The sequence below is a fragment of the Sceloporus undulatus genome, chromosome 7 (assembly GCF_019175285.1).
Source record: "Sceloporus undulatus isolate JIND9_A2432 ecotype Alabama chromosome 7, SceUnd_v1.1, whole genome shotgun sequence".
NCBI classification, from domain to species: domain Eukaryota; kingdom Metazoa; phylum Chordata; class Lepidosauria; order Squamata; family Phrynosomatidae; genus Sceloporus; species Sceloporus undulatus.
This window is the reverse complement of record NC_056528.1, coordinates 18,996,780-19,013,966: the sequence shown is the minus strand read 5'-3', so window position 1 is coordinate 19,013,966 and position 17,187 is coordinate 18,996,780. Positions and strand designations below refer to the sequence as shown.

The 17,187-nt window shown below is 42.6% G+C and overlaps 1 protein-coding gene across 1 annotated transcript in view; it reads right to left on the bottom strand.

Annotated features, from left to right (window-relative positions):
- Nucleotides 1-5,800: 5,800 nt before the first annotated feature.
- The window catches only part of LOC121936764 (collagen alpha-1(V) chain-like), a 68,188-nt gene continuing 56,801 nt past the window's right edge, over nucleotides 5,801-17,187 (bottom strand). Inside the window, exon 5 of the mRNA XM_042479320.1 lies at nucleotides 5,801-5,919. Within this exon, the coding sequence (XP_042335254.1) occupies nucleotides 5,863-5,919 (57 nt within the window). The 3' untranslated portion in view covers nucleotides 5,801-5,862. The remainder of the gene's footprint in view (nucleotides 5,920-17,187) is intronic.

Sequence of the window (17,187 nt, the reverse complement as noted above, 5' to 3'; positions counted from 1 at the left end):
GTGACTGGAGGTCTGGCATTTTGCTTGCAGCTGGCCTGCCAGATTCTTTGGGGATGATTAAGCTAAGCAGTGTTTTGTTCTCTCCGTAACTTTTTGCAGAGAAAACATTTATGCAAGTGCCTGAGCCGATCTTGCCATGCCTGGTGGAGACAAATTTCTGATTCCAACCTTCTGACTGCTATTGCACTTATATAAAAGCACACATACATTTTTGCATTTCAGACTCAGTCTCCTGCCTCAAAGTGGATAGGAGGGAGGGCTGGGTATGGATGATGAGGAGACAACACCTTGGGAAGCAATGGAGCCAGAGGTCTTTGCAAGTCCTTTCCTAGGAAAATTGTCAGGAGCAAGAGCGGGAGGGAGAAAAATCCCTTGAATCCCCACATCTCAGACCAGGTTGTTGTGCCCTTGGGCAGCCTTGCCAAGCAAAAATAGGTTAATTGGATAACTGGTGTGCAAAAGTGAGAAGAAGGGGGGGGAAGCTTAAGGAGAGGTTGCTTTTTTAGAAAGCAACTGAGCCTCTGCAGCTGTAAAAGGGGTGTGGACATGTCTGGGCTCAGGAAGGTTCGCCGACTGGTGAAGGCAAGAGAGACATTTACACATGAAATGTGAATGTGGGTTGCCAAGCGGAGGTTGCTGAGTCTATTTTGGTGCCTTTACAGCTCCACGGCCAATACTATACCCTCCAATATTTCACAGATGAAAACTGGGACATGTCTGTGTGGTGAAGCGGCATCACAGTACCGTCAAGATGGTAAAAGTTAGGAAAAGCACATAAGTAAGGAGAGGCTGCTGAAGTTTGCTTTTGCCAAGGGGAAGGCACAAGTCTGCCCCCTCTCCCTTGCTCAAGGAACGTAGTGAAAAACTACTTTGTTATTGCATCCCGTTGCAACAACTGAGATAAGCTGAGGACAAAGGGAGGAAAGGTGAGGAAGAGCAAGAAGTGGGACATTAAAAGGAGTTAAAATGTGGGATGGCAGAGGTTTAATTAGACTGTCTCTGCCAATTCAGGAAATTGGAAGGCAGGCAACACATCAAGGGTGGGTCAAATGTGGCCCTAAACCAAATAGTTGAATTGTTGTGTGCCTTCAAGTGGTTTTTGACTTATGGCAAGCCGTTTCTGACTTATGACTTACAGGGCAATCCTATCATGAGTTTTGCTGGGACACTGCTAGCTCTTGTCAAATGTGTGGCATAGAGTTGATATAGGTTTCAAAGGGAAAGTAGACCTTTGTGCATGGCTGTGGCATAGTTTTGCAGAGTCTCTGCAACAGCTAGGCCAAAGCAATGCCATGACCTGGATTCTTACCGGTTCATGATTGCTGGCTCCCCCTTCTGTCCCTTTTCACCTGTGGCCCACCAATCTGCAAGAGACCAAGAAATGCAAGTAAGGACCAAGCAACAAAGAGCACCAGTCTGCTTCATTTGCTCAATTAATTGCGACGAACAGTGTGCACCGAGAACAGGGAGTTATGTAAGGAAAACATTTCATTTGTAAAAGAAGGCTCCGCCATCCGTGTAACTCTGGTTTCCAACCTTTGGTCCTCCAGGCATTTGGACTTCAGTTCCCAAAAGTTCTTGACTGTTGGCCAAACTGGGGCTGGAGCATCTGGGAGTTGAAGTCCAAAACACCTGTTGGACCAAAAGTTGGATACCATTGTTAGAATCAAAAGCAGGAAAGACCTCAGGGGCCATCATGTTCTTCCTATATTATGTGAAATCTCTTTCCTGATGTTTGCATCCACTATTTCAGCTGCAACTGAAAAAGATATTAGGTGTGTTCAAATCAAACAATCTATCTTTCGTCTCTCTGGGCACCACTCCATCCATCCAGCCAGCAGTGTCACTAAAACATGGTGTCACCCCCCATGGACCTCTTCCCACACCATATCCCCCTAGTAATGTTTTTTGTACTAATGTCCTTCTAACTTATAATTCCCATATATCAATGAATGTAATGGCACTAGTTGTGACATAAGCAACTAGCAAAATTAAAATTATGCCTTTAAATTACAGCCTAAATGTATTTACATTCACACAGTTTCATAAAGTGAAAATTTTGTAAATGCAATGTTTTTAATGAAAATTAGGGGGGAAATTAAAACCCTTTCATTGTCAGATGAGCCTCACCTCCATCATGCCTTCTCTTCCATTGAGCTTTAGCATTTTAAAGGGATTGTAGGTGAATGTGCAGCCCATTTCGGTCAAAAGACAGATGCTAGAGAACAGAGGTAAACCTCTCCATATAGTGTCAATATCTGTGAGCCCACACTCCCCGAACCAGCTAGTGATGCCCATGCACTCACCCACCCACTCATTCATCCACCTGTCCATCCATCATTTATCCCTTCCTCCAGTGGCTCAGATCCATGATGTACTTTGCCAATGGAAGTGTGACTTTCTGCCCCCACAATGCCCCCTCTGTCCCAATAATCTACTCCAAGGAGGTCCTGGAAGAAGTACCCATGGCATCATTTCACATCTGCTCTAAGGGTTTCCTAGCAAAGTTCCCCAAGGGACCTTCACTGAAGAGAAACCACTAAACAATGCCAAGCTACTATTCCCCTATGACAACTGTTCTATTCTGATCTGAAATTCAAGCTCTCTGCTAGCTTTCTTTACCCTCATAAAGGGTGTCCTGGTTGGCGGGCATCCCCGTCCAATATCTGGGCGAGTTGGTCCTGTCGTAGTAGCCCCCGTCGTAGTAGCCATCATCATACTCCTGAGCGTGTCTACCGTAAAGTCTTTGTCAGGGTCTTCTCCACCTTCACTCCCTGTTACAGTAACCTAAGAAAGGAAATCAAATATATATGAGACAAGTCGTTATGGTGTTTGGGATACTCCCACGGTGCTCCTGAAGCAAGGAGATCTCACTACTTCTGCATAGCTGAACTGATAAACTGGGATGCAGAGAAAACAATGACATTGACTCTGGTTTCTGGGGTACAGCTGGCTCTATCTATGAGGGATCCATTCCCATGGTTACAGAGATAAGCAGAAACTGCGGTTAAAGCAAATACTATATTTCTAGCAGAAGTTGACCACATGGTTGGACTGAAGGACCTCTAGATGCTTAAAGAGACCTTCCCCATCGGATAAAGTAAATGAAAAATGGTTACGATTCTCCAAACATGGAAGTCTGATTGAACAAAGGGACAAAAGGGTTTGGTGGTGTGCTAACCAATCCAAAATGCCAAAAAATTACTTCGGTTTCATTGTGGGTGATAACGGTACTTGTGGGGACTTCTGCTTCAATGCCACCTTCTGTAATTTATCCAAATTGTCAATGTCTTCATAGTTGAAATCCTATAGGAAGTGGAGTGTAGTATTCATTGGGCATGGGCCCATAGTTGTATTCGTCCACCAGTGGGTCATCTACTTTTTCTTCCTCCCTGGTTTCTCTCGGGTGTTCTCCACAATAGGTGGGCTTGTGTGGATGGAGGAGTCTTTCCTTTTACAAAGGGGACAGCTATTAGAGGATCTTCCACACAAATGTATGGCATCTACACTGGGGCAATAGGAGGATAGAATGTGCCAGAATCAGGACTGAATAAACACTTCCATTTAATATAAAAGATACAAAAAGTTGGACTAGGCTATTAACATGAAAAATAAAGCCCTGTCAGATAGGACCCAAAGTATGTCTCAGGGTGGGGCAATGTTAGACTGCATGGTTTTTTGACCTTTCACTACCATAGTCAGTGGGGAAGGATTATGGGAACTGCAGTCCAAAAAAAATAATCTAATGGACAAGTATTGCTCATGGCAGTCTATCTGGTCAGCTCCTACAGTCACCAGCCAGACACCAATAAGAAGTGCTCTGATAGATCAGTCCAGAGGTCCTCTGGTCCATCATCCTGTTCCCTACCAACTAGATGTCCCAAAAGGAATACGACTAGTAGGACAGGAGTGTAACTGCCTTCTCCGTCTCCATTCCCCAGTAACTGATATAAAGAGGACTGATAGTATAGTGGTAAAAAATAGTCATTGATGGATTGTCCTATCTCTCTTAAAGCCAACCAAGTTGGCACCCATAATATATCTTCTGGCAGTGAACCCTCCATGTTACTTAAGTGCTGCCTAGACACACTTTGTTGTTGTTATGTGCCTTCAAGTTCTGCACACCACCCAGTATGGCAATTCTCCTAAGAACTACTAAGAACTGTCAAAGTAACACTTTGTAAATTGCCTGAAGAGCCACCATAGTGGCTTGAGCATTGGACTGGACTCTGGTTAGATTCCCACCTGGCCATGGAAACCCATTGGTAACCTTAGGTGAAACTTGTCAAGAAAACCCTGTAACTTAAGTTACCTTAGGGTCACCATAAGTCAGAAATGACTTGAAGGCAAACAGACAACAAAGATACTTTTCTAGGTTAGAGGAAAAGAGGCTGTCCCACTTGCATAGTGCCAGGGTTGCCGTGCTTCTCCCTTTGTCTTCTCAGCCTCTTAAGAAAGAGTCGGATTTGGATTCCCATCACCAGTGAAGACCATTACAACATCACGGGGAGCCTTACCTCAGTGGTTTGTCCTTTCCCTGGCTACTTCTCATTGTCCACAGGTTGGGTAGTGGGTGGAATCACTTCCCAGTATCGTCAGTGTCCTCGTAGTAGGGGTATTCATAATAATAGGTTTTCCCTTCTGCTTCCAGGTTCCCGTCCCCGTCTGTGTACTGCAAAACAACAGTGGCAACTGAGACTATAAGCAACAAGTGTCTCCATCCATAATTTCTCCAAGCCAGAGAAAGGTGGCTCCTGAGACCTAACAGCCAGTCTGAGCCACTTCATTTAATGTATTGATTTGTGGCATAATTCGGATGAAAGCCCATTTCAGCCTTGTCCATCACAAGCAATTTGGGCATCTCATTGATAGCCTAAAGACCAGCACAAGGGAAGGATGAGGCATGGCAGAAAACATATATTTCCTGCCAAAAACAGTAGCCCTTTGCTGTCAACCCATACACACAGCCACACTCCCTATAACATCCAGTTTCGGGTGGAAAACATCACCAAAGAGCGGAATTAGGCTGGATTTATCCTTTAATATTTAAATTTTAAAGAATGATTTGCAAGCTTTAGCTGTTACATGGCAAGGCAGTTAAATTTAAGATGGTTGGAAATACGGAACCCAGCTATGGGAGATCAATGGGGGAAAATCAATAACGCTTTCTTCCAAGACGGAGACCTTGACTTTAGAGAAGACTTGAGAACATAAATAAATAACATGAACTACAATTAGGAATCTATTAATTATTTCACATTAGAACTAGAAATGGGAGAAACAAAATGTATAAAACTATCCCAATCTGGAAAGATTGGAAACTTGATCCAGTAATTGTAATATTGAGTTATAGCGAAGGTTGTATAAATCATTGTCTACAGTGTGTCTAAATCTTTTTATTTACATTTAAAGTTAAGGTGCAAGCTTAAATGTGTGTGTGCTGTTGTTGCTGCGTTGTTTTTGTGTGTGATTTTGAGTGTGTGATATGTATGCGTTCCAGCACATCTCTATAACTATGGGGAAGTGAAAAACATAATAACAATACAAAGGAAGCTATGTTTCTGCACACACAGGCAAGGTCCATGAAATGGCATGGATGATGGGATATATTTTTGGAGGCAAGGACCCCTCTACATACCTACAGCCCATAAGCATGGTAAAGTGGGGGATAAGGGAGAAAAGGGGATGTATTACCTATAGCTTCCTCAAATGCAACCCTAAATTGCAAATGACGCTATGCATCTCCTCCTCCTCCTCCTCCCTCACACTCACACCTCTCCTTTTTACTTACAATTCATCTGGATTTGGATCCTGAGACTGCGGTGCATCTGGAACGGCAGTGTCACAGTCAGGGCTGTATGCTCACAGAACATAGGCAGCTCGATGGTCAGATACCATGAGGAGTTGCTGGATGTCACCTGGATGAAATGACAAAATACAGATGGAGCTCAGCAATGGATCGCAACATAAAGACACATAGATGGTACCCTTTTCCAAACTAAATGAAACTATAGTTGGACACAATGGTTCAGTGGTTAAGACACTGGAAGACTATAAGACAGCAGGTTGGCAGTTTGAGACCCAAGTGCCGAAATGGGGTGAGCTCTTGTCACTAGTCCAGCTTCTGGCCAACTAGCAGTTCGAAAGCATGTAAAAGTGCGAGTAGATAAATAGGTACCACTCAGTGGGAAGGTAACATCTTTTCAGAAGTCATGCTGGTCATATGACCACATAAATCATCTTTGACAACGCTGGCTCCCTTGGCTTATAACAGAGATGAGCACCGCTCCCATAGTCAGAAATGACTTGACAACAGGAACATGTGTCCAAGCAACATAATAGTGTAGTCAATATTTAATTTAACAATGAGTAGAAAGCACAAGCCAAAAAGGATGCAATAGTGGATTTTGCCTGAGCAGACTGAGAAAAGCGAGATTCTGCCCTCTCCTCTCCTCCTTACGGAGATAACTGAGGGAAAACTAATTTAAATATAATAAGAATAATAATAATAATAATAATAATAATAATAATAATAATAATATCTTCAGAGAGGGAGAAGTTCAGGCTCAGAGAAGATGTCAGCCACAGATGCAGGCGAAAAGTCAGGAATAAACTCTTCTAGAACATGGCCACATAGCCCAACAAAAAACTATGGATGCCGGCCATGAAACCCTTCGACTTCACAAAGCAAGGATTTGCTTGTTTCAATAAGTGCCCCTCCTTTCTCAAAAAGATGCATTTTAAAGTGCAGAATTCTGCATCCCTGATGGATGTTTCAGCCTCTCCCTTTCTGCTTCTTTCTTTCAAACAGGCCAGATTCAATCCAGCTGAGAGGAGGCCTCAGCAAACCCTTTGCGATTCTTTGGATAGCCACCAAGAATCCACTTTAGCCCTGGCTGGACATGAAGGTGTATAAACTGACTTTCTCCCTTTCCTCTTGCCAATGGCCAAATATATCTCAATAAATGAGAGGGAACATCTGGAGGAAGACGAAGGGCATTGCTGCCTCAAATGGGCCCTGCCGGGAGACGGTGTAAAACGTTGGCAACTGGTTGCAGTATGGTGGGACAGAATAACAACTAAGCAATCTCTCCTGCCTTGCTCCATGGCTTAGAGGAGGTTTGGATCTCTATAGTCGTTTCTCCGCTCCTCCGAAATGTAATCCTGACTCAAAGATGCTCTGTGAGTGTGTGTGAAAGAAAGAGAGAGAGAGAGGCATAGCATGCATGGCATTTTTAAAAATGTAATTACATAGAAAAGAAAACAGGAGACGAAGAAAAGAGAGAGAATCCTATATGACAGTACAGAGTAAAGGACAGCCCCACAAAATGGCCCTAAACACTTTCCAGAGCAGTGTTTCCCAAACCCTCCAGATGCTTTTTGGACTTCAGCTTTCAGAATTCCTGTTGGCCAAGTTAGATAAGACTTCTGGGAGGTGAAGTCCAAAACACACAGAGGAATTTGGGAAACACTAGGAAATGTAGGGACATTTTCACCATTTTTGCCCCCAAGTCCATTATGGGGCCAAGGGAAATCTTTTTAAAACAACAAGAAGTGACTTCTTGGTGACATCCTGTTCCAAAAAAAGTCCCACCTGGCTACGTCTGGTGAAATCCGCTAAGCACTTGCAGTTACATGAGGCAAAAGGCACCTCTGAAATCAGACCTATTGCTTCCCAAACCTAAGAGACACTGGGTAGTGCTAAGGCTAAGATCGCATATAGTTTTATACAGTTAAAAATTGCTACTTAAAAATAATTAAGTTGGAAATGTTCTAACGTACTTAAGTTGAAAGCTCTGTATTAATTTAATTCCAGAATTAAGTTCTCAATTAAGTTCTCAGTTAATTAAATGAGAAGCTATGCTTCTCATCAACCATTTTCACGTTGTCACCTGGTACTTTATCCAAAGCCTAGTTCTCTTGGATTTTGCAAAACTACTTTTTTGTTGTTAGTCCCTTAGGTTTAGGGAATTCCAATGTTCAGGTTACAAGATCCAAGTCACTTATTTTAGTCCATGATTAGAGAATGGTAGCTTAGTTAATTCCAAGGTTAAAAGATTTTGAAACAAGAATTTAGCAAGCTCAGCTTAGAAGGGTTTGGCCTTCTTTGCATCCAGATAGTCCTCCTGTTTTCTTCATCAGAGACTCCTCATCTATCTCCAAAAATTGAATTTTGAAGTTGTTATATTTTACAGGAATCCAAATGGGAACCATTAAACTATAGAAAGCAGGCGAATAAGATGATGAGATAATAATGGAGAGAGAACAGGAAAGCCAGAGAAGAAATGCTCATGGAGGGGATGAGAAATGGGGTTTTCAAAAAATGCATGCACTGTTTTCTTTTCTCCCTGGTTCAAAATGAGTAAAAACCTGAGCAGCGGAAAATAAAATCATGGATAGTATTTCTCAGCTTCCTTTTAGTGACAGTTCTATGGCAGGCATTTAACTTAAATATAAAGGGCAGTTTAATATAAATTTAACAGTTGCATTTTTTTGCCCATTCAGCATATATGCAGTTGAGTTAGAGGCTTTTAAAAAAGCCTATTAACTATTAACTAAATGCATTAACCTTTTTCCTGATCTCTGCTTTGGGTGCCACATCTTTGGGTGCCAATGATCAAGTTATGTCCGAGTTACTTGGTGGTTTATATAAACTCTGCAAAAGCACAATCCCTTGTGCAATGGTTTTTGTGCTAACATCGTGTCCCAATAGGATTCTGGCCAAACAATGCCTATTTTTATCTTCCTCGTCTTGACCTAGATTTTACTTCTTCCTCAAACTTACAGGTATACGTGTGTGAAAAAGAGACAAGAGGGCGAGAAGAGAGCTGCAAAAGTTGTCAGCCAGGTTTTCCTTTCTAAAGATAGTCTTGTCCAAGCTGTAACCCTACTAGAAAGCCTTGGGCTTAACCTATTGCTCCGTCCTTAACCGCCAAGCTTTCTGGATGTGATCTTCTGCTTTTATGAAGCTGTGCAGAGGAGGAAAGGCTTAGTCCAGTCGCTTCCTGGATGCTGGCTGTTTGACCTCCTTGAAGTGTTAATCCAACCTTTTCAGGAAGAAAGCTCTTCCAGTTTATCCTTTTCTCCTTCTCACTTCATGTCTTTTGTAGAAAGGCATCAAGTCTATGTCCTCCACCCTGACCCAGAAATGTGCTTCTATTTTGGGGCATACTGAAGTTGCTACTTGTTGGGGGGGAAACTAACTCTTGTGCACCAGGCCAGGATTGTTAGTGGCATATGCAGGTGCAACTCCACCTTACATCTGTCTTCTTTATTATTATTTGGAAGTTACATTTGGAAGGAGAATACTTCCTCCTTCCACAATGATCAAAGCCCTCCTCTGTACCATAGAACTACTGCAGACTCAGGCTACAGTGTCTGATGGAGGGATCAGAAAAGCATCTAGGTATGACCGCATGCTATTGTTGTCATTGCCTTCACGTCATTTCTGAGTCATTGTGATCCTAAGGCAAACCTATCACGGGGGATTCTGGGGCTTAGAGTGTGCATATTACATGGTATATGAATGGTAAATCAAACCCTTATCTCCATAGTGTTAGTCCAACACTGAAACCATAACATCATGCTGGCTTTGCAACACAATCTGTGACCATATCCAGACACAAAAGGTTTAAGTCATCCATTGAGACTTCTGGGAGGGTCCCCAGTGGATCTCAGCAGATACTGTAGTCATTTCATGTCACATTTAACTGACCCGCTAATATGAACTGGAGTTGGCCATCTCAGCCTACAACCCTCATTCCAACCTGAACAACCAGAACAAAGGGCTGTTTCCACTTTGAGGACCTTTTAGATATTGGTGGTAACTCATCACAGCAGATGAATCACTTGTCATTAGTTCCTTTTCCCAACGACAAAAATATAACGGTGTTTGACATTGCTTTAACTACTATGGCTCAACGTTGTGGAAGTCTGTGATATGCAGTTTTGTGGGATATCTAGCCGTCTCAGGTCAGAGAGCTCTGGTGCCACAACAAACTACAAATCCCAGGGTCCCATCAGATGCATTCATGACAGTTACAAGTGTCGAACTGCATTATTTCTGTGACACAGATTAGACCATAGACAAGTTGGAGCGGGTTCACAGAAGGGCAACAAGGATGATACCAAGTATGGAGAACAAAACAGATGAGGAAAAGTTGAAGGAGTTGGCCATGTTCAGTGTTGTGAAGAGAAGACTGAAGGGTGAGATGACTGCACTCTCAAGAATTGTCACAGAGAGGAATTTGAAGGCTTCTTCTCTGCTGTCTGAGAGGATAGGACCATATCTAATGGTTTTAAGTAACAAGAAGGTAGATTTCAGTTGAACATCAGAAGAAACATCTTGACAGCAAGTGGTTCAGCAATGAAACCAATAGCCTAGAGAGGAGGTCTCCCTTTCTGGACACCTTCCAAAAGAAGCTGGACAGCTAGTGCATCCTAGGGATGCTCTAGCTAAGTGGTACCCAACCTTTGGGTCTCCAGATGTTTTGGACATCAACTATCAGAAGCTCCAGGCAGCTTGGCCAATAGTCAAGAATTCTGGGAACTGAAGTCCAAAACATCTAGATGACTGAAGGTTGGGAACCACTGCTCTAGCTGGAGATCCTGCACTGAGCAAATGATAGGACTCAACATTCATGGAGCTCTTTCCAGCTCTGTGATTCTGTGCATGTATATTAGCCTTCCCTTAGAGCCATAGAACAATTCCATCTCCCATCTCTCAGAGATGACTCAGCCAATGGAAAGCAGGATTGGCAAAGCATACAGGCGCGTCATTCGCCAAATCACATCCAACATGGCAGGGCTTCAGCTTCAACAAAACAGGACTGGCAAAGCTCTGACAAATGAGTGCCGTCACTTAGTATTGCCAGCCAAATCTTAACATACTGGGCTTCCATGCCAGTTTGCGAGCAATAAACAAGACGGTTGCTTTAGCACATTGTTGACAGTTTTAGGGACTCTGGTATGACTCCCAGGATGTACTGCCTGAACTCTATTATTTTAGCTAAACAAAAGACACACCAACATATGCAAAATAAACCAAGACTGTGAAAGTGGAAAAAATGCAGTTTTTTTAATGCCTTTTTTTACCCTAGGAATACCTCTCTAGGAATCTATAGGTATTCCAGAGCTACTCTATAATCACATTGCATTTTCATGCTCTTGGGATTGGAGGCTCCGTCTGTCATTATATCTACAGTCTGAATGCTTTCTTCTCTCCCTGTACATTCTGGGCTGGAGTGCAAATGCCCAGATTGGAAACACATGGGGACGGGCACAAAATCCAAAACCGCAGAGGCTTTATATTTAAGCACTGCGACTTTTCATTCAAATTTCAGCACATTCCAGGCAATATTACCTCCCCCGGCTGGCAGCTTTACCAAGAGGTAGCTGCATATGGAAAAGTGACTGTTAGTATTACTGAAAGAAAGAAAGAAAGAAAGAAAGAAAGAAAGAACCTCTGCTTAATGGGACACTGAGAAATATTTATTTATAGACCTGCTAGGATATTCTTGAGATGTAGAATTTAACTAATTGTCAACATGTTTGGATCCTCAGTGCTCTTACTATTGATAAAAGACTTTTGCAGCCTATCCTCCAATCCGTGGATTCCTTATCCATGGATTTAATCATCCACAGTTTGAATAGACACACACACACTTCCAAAAAGCAAACCTTGATTTTGGCATTTTATCTAAGGGACACCATTTTAATTCCATTGTAATTAATGGGACTTGAGCATCCACAGTTCTGGGGAGGTCCTATAACCAAACCCCAGTAGATACCAAGGTCCCACTGTACTCTATGGGTGAAAAGAGAAATATTTCCATCTATTGTTCAATGGCCAGGAGATTTCACTGCTTTCGCTATTCATGGCTGTGTGTTTCATAAATGCCAACTTTTAGCAAATATGGGTTTTTTTGGTGTAGTGGTGGTGGAAACATGGTCAATTTATATTAATGTATGAGAACCAGCATGGTGCAGAAGTTTGAGCATTGCACTAGGACTTTGGAACCCAGGGTTTGATTCTTTTCTTGACCATAGAAACCCACTGGGTCACCTTGAGTGAATCACACTCTTTCAGTCGTAGAAAATGATACATTTCGCTTAGGGTCACCATATATCTAATGACTTGAAGTCACACAACAACAATATTAATGTATATATTAGCCCAAGTGCATATCCTATGTATTCCCCCCTCGTTCCTTCATTTCTTCCTTCATTTTTTCCTTTTCATTATGATTATTCTTTCCAAAAAGCCAATAAAAACAAACAAGCTGCAGAATTAAAAGCACCAAAAAAGCCATTGAGAAAGCAAGGCTCAAAAATCAACCAAATCGCATCCCCGATCCAAATCCAAACGGGAAAGACTAAGTCATGGGCTTGAGGTCCTGACAAGAATCTCGGATCAGCTTCATAAAGAGCCAGTGGGCGACATTTCAGCAAAACCACTTCTGAATATTCCCTGCCTAAGAAAACATTATGAAACTCATGGGGTCACCGTAAGTTGACAGACAACTTGAAGGCACATATACACACACTGGCAATGATAAATTGCCCTAATATCCACTAATGTTAATAATAATCTGGAGTATCTGGATTAATTTTCCAGGTGTCCTTTAGATGCCTGACACATGAATGAATACCTTTTCTGAGCTAATTCCAGAACAGTATGGAATCTGATCTTTGACTTCATTCCAAAACAGGTCGGAAGCTGATCTCTGGGATATAAATTGACCTGGTCTGTGCCTCCTACATTAATGTGCAGGCCAGAATTTAAACATCCAGATGATTTTCACATTTCCCAAAATGTCCCGGTGCTGCTCTTGGCTCAAACAACCTCCCCATCATCAAGGCTTTTAATGACACTTGTTTGGGGAGAAAAAAAATGTATTTTTTAAAAGAGATATTTAACTGCAAACTGGAATTATGTCAAACTGAATAATTACAGTGGTGAAAGGCTTTGCAGGGATTCATAAAGGATTCTAGGAGCAGCGAGGCTTCTTCCATATGTCAAAATGATCTCACCGTGCACAAAAAAACAGAGGTATCCATTATAACAGCATTTCAACCCATTCCTTGTGAGCTTCATGGTTCCACTCAAATCTCATGTCACCAATTAGCCAAGCCACTATGGATATACAACCTGACTTATTTAGTCTCTGAGTCAACTCTCTCTCTCTCTCTCATATATATATATATATATGTATGTATGTATGTATGTATATATATCCTTGTAGTGAGCCAACAGAAAGCAATGGGTCTCCCCTTCCTAGTCTCAGAGGAAAAGACTACAGTGGTACCTCGGGATACGAAATACCCAGGTTACGAAATTTCCGGGATACGAAAAAATCCCATTGGAAATAATTGTTCCGGGTTACGAATGTTTTTCGGGTTACGAAAAAAATTTTTGGTGCTTTTCGGCGCTTTTTCGCACGAAACGCGGCTTTTCCCCATTAGCGCCTATGGCAATTCGGCTTACGAAGGCTTTTCGGGTTACGAAAGCGGCCGCGGAACGAATTAATTTCGTAACCCGAGGGAGCAGTGTATATGTTTCTGCACAGTGTGCATTACTGGAGAATGTGAAAACATGTTGTTGCTCCTGCTGCAGCTGTGTGCCTTAAAGTCTTCTTTGATTCATGGTGTGTGTTCAAGAACCTAAGGCAAATCTATAATGGAGGTATCTCAGCAAGATTGGTTCAGAGTCGGGTTCACCATGGCCTTCCTCTGAGTCTGAGAGGGGACAACTTGCTCAAGGTTACACACTGAATTTGCACGGCTGAGAGGGAATTTGAACCCTGGCTTCCCAGGGTCCTTGTCCAACACTCAAGTCACGACACCACCCTGGCCCCATGCTCTATGTTCACAACCATATACACAGTGGTATTGAAATCAAAATACAGATGGGTTGGAGGTGGCACCATGTGTACGTCATCATAGCTGCTCCTATGTAAACACCTGTTGCGTGGTAGGTCTTGGGAACGTGAGGACGCTCCGTTCTCCCGAACCCTTAAATCGGCCCCATGATGGCGCTTTTTGGCTGTCTATATCAGGCCTATGATTCTATGCCTATGGAGACATTGGCTAGAGAGCAGACCTTTGTGTCCCAGTCAAAACCAGACATAGGTCTGAATTTTCTTGGTTAGTTCTATTTTTGCACTCTGAACTCGGTTTTGGTGCAAAGTAAGATGAGGACTAAGGAGGAAAGGGGGAGGAAGAGAGAGAAATTGGGACCAGTTAAAAGTGTCTAAAAAGTGAGATACCAAGGGGTTAATATGGAACTGTCTCTTGCAAATTGGGACAGTTGAAGGGTATGCTCTCATTGAGTTAAGTTGGCTTCTCCATCCCTATGTTTGGCCAGGGACAAGCATGTGAAAAACAAGAAAGGCAGAGGAAAACAGAAACCAAAACAGACAGACAATCCTAACATTTTCCAGCCTGCAAAAGTGGTTTGGTTTCAGCTTGGAAGCCAGATTATTATTAGTTTTCCTTCTCTCAAGCTATCTTCCTCTTTCAGCGTCTATGTGAAGATTTTCCATCTTCAGCCGACTGGCCATAAATCCTCTCTCTCTCTCTCTCTCTCTCTCTCTCTCTCATTCTCTATGCACAAGCCTATCTTGTAAAACATTTTAAAGTTTCAAAGGTCTCTCCAAAGTCCATGAAAAAAAATATCCTTCTGTAACGTAGATCTGGCCGGCAACCAAAAACCGACAGTAGAAAGCTGGGGGAATCCTGCTGGAAATTGAATAGATGATACATCTATTGGCTTCTGGACAAGGTTCAGAGAGTTGAAGGGGAGCTCATAAATAAATCATTTTTAGAGAAGTCTTTGCCTACCAAATAAATGTCTTTTGAGCCTAAATTTCTCCTGCCTCTGGTTCTTAAACTGAAGCCCTCATTTGGATTCCCCTCAGGAGCTGAGATCTCAGCTTGAGATTCGCACAGAGGACCCTGATGGAGTTTATATCCCCTTTCAAACAATTCATTGGATCACATCCATCAAAAGTGGAGTTGCCAGGACAAAATGTGGCAAGGCATGCGCACAACTTCTCAAAGTGTCCTAGAGTTCCAGGGAGCTCTGGGTGAGAAACTCTGCAAACAAAATGGCCCACACCATTTGTCAATGAGGTACATGTAATGTGCTCCAGTTATCAATACATTGGACCATTTGATTGTTGCCCCGCCAGTTAAAAGTAGGATGTTGTAAGGCAAGAAAATTCCCCACAATGCAAGAAGTGTATATTCTTTGCTATCCATAATGGATTCTAAACTAGCCTGCAATATCACTTGAATAAAATACTCCTATAACTCATACAATGCAAGTGTTTTTCAGTCTTAGTGCAAGAAGATAAAATATGCATAACGGTCGTTGTTGATATGCCTCCTTGCTTCATCAATCCCTGGCTATCTCTCAGTTCCCTTCCATGGGCAATATTTGATTATCGCTTCCCTTGAGAATGGGGAAGGCCCTCCATCTTCTCTCTCTTTTTCTCTCTCTCAGTTTATTGTGTTTGGCAAATCAATAACATTCTCTAACTCGGGTTTTCTTGTAATCAGCATGAATTTCCTCCAGACAATTAGTCAGGGAAATTGAAAACTCTACACTAGTTAGCTCTCTCCCCCTTTACTATAATAATAGTAATAATACTATCAGGAGGATCATGGCTGCCTGAAAGGAATAATGCGGTTTGGCAGCACGTTAACTGTCATGTCTCCATGCTATAGAACGCTATAGAATTCCAGGATTTGGAATTTGGTGAGAGATGTAGCCTTCTCTGTCAGAGAGCCCTGGTGCCATAACAAACTACAAATCCCAGGATTCCATAGCATTGAGCCACGGCAATTAAAGCAGTATCAAACTGCACTATTGCTGCAGTGTAGTTGCAGCCAGAGAGAGAGTTGACATTAATAATAAGCTAAGTTCTAATAAGTACAAAGTGTAAGCTGAAATCAACATAATCGAGACCCATCTGGGTTCAACCGCACTCTCTAATCCGCACCCACCATCGCCACCGCTGCCGCCATGCTTCCCATTCCCACACTCCTTCTGAAGGCTGCCAGCAATAAGGCTCAAGTTGCCATCCCTAACTCTGTCTGTTTTTCTTGCCGGCAGCCAATAGGAGCTGGAAAGAACACAATCATCTGGCTGAGATGTTGTTCCTGGCACTTCTTGGCCTGCTGCTGATCACCGAGGGAATTGGCCGCCTCTTCTGAATGGGAAGACTTGATCCAAGCCAGGCTTCTGTTATGGAGGAAATTGCTGCATTTTTCTTGGAGAGAAAAGAGCAGCCAGGAGGAGGGACTCTGAAAACGCCTCCATCAGCCGAATTGAAGAGGCTGGCTGGCTTCAGTCAAGAAGTGGCCTGGCCTTCAGTTTCATCTTTGTGGCCTCCACTGGAGTTAAGCTGCATGCCCCCATGCTTGGTGTTTTCTTTCCCTTTGGGTCCAATATTATGTTTCCTCCTCCGACATTGCCCTCTCTGTCTAGCTGGGTCCTAGCTTAGGCTTTTAATCCAGAGAGATTCACATTTCCTCCAACGTCCAAATTGATGAAACAGCTCAACAAAATTGGCCTCCTTCTGAGAGCCTAATTTTTTCCAAGTCTTACCATGCAAGGCAAGGCGATCTAGTCCTTAGCATAACATCGCCATGCTTTACGAGTTAAATTCAAAGGAAACACCCCCTCGCAACACTAGAACTTTGGAGAAGGCATCCTGCAAAACAGACGGGCAAAAGGCTTGGAACAGAAAAGTGTTTTTCCAAGCACCCTGCAATCAGTCTATGGAATTTTTCAGGCAAAGAGTAATTTACAATTATGACTGTGTTCGGCATGGAAAGAATTTTGGAAAATGCTTTTAAAAATGGCTGGACAATTTGTTTTTCAGTGTTGGAAAACCCTAATGAGAAGACTTCTGGCTTCATGAGAACCTTCACAGGTTCTGAAGCTTGACCATTAGTCTCCCTGAGTGCTATTTGATTACATTGGAAAAGCAGGTTTAAAATGCAATGGAGGTTTAAAATGCAATGGATAAGTACATACAGAAATAGTTGGATTGGGTAAAAAATAAAAAGATTAATGTTACAGATCTGGATGATGGCTGGTCCTTCTTGCTCCATTTACTCAAGGGCAGGAAGCAATGAGAAAAAGATCCTCCTACATACACATACTCTCTCGCTTGTTCC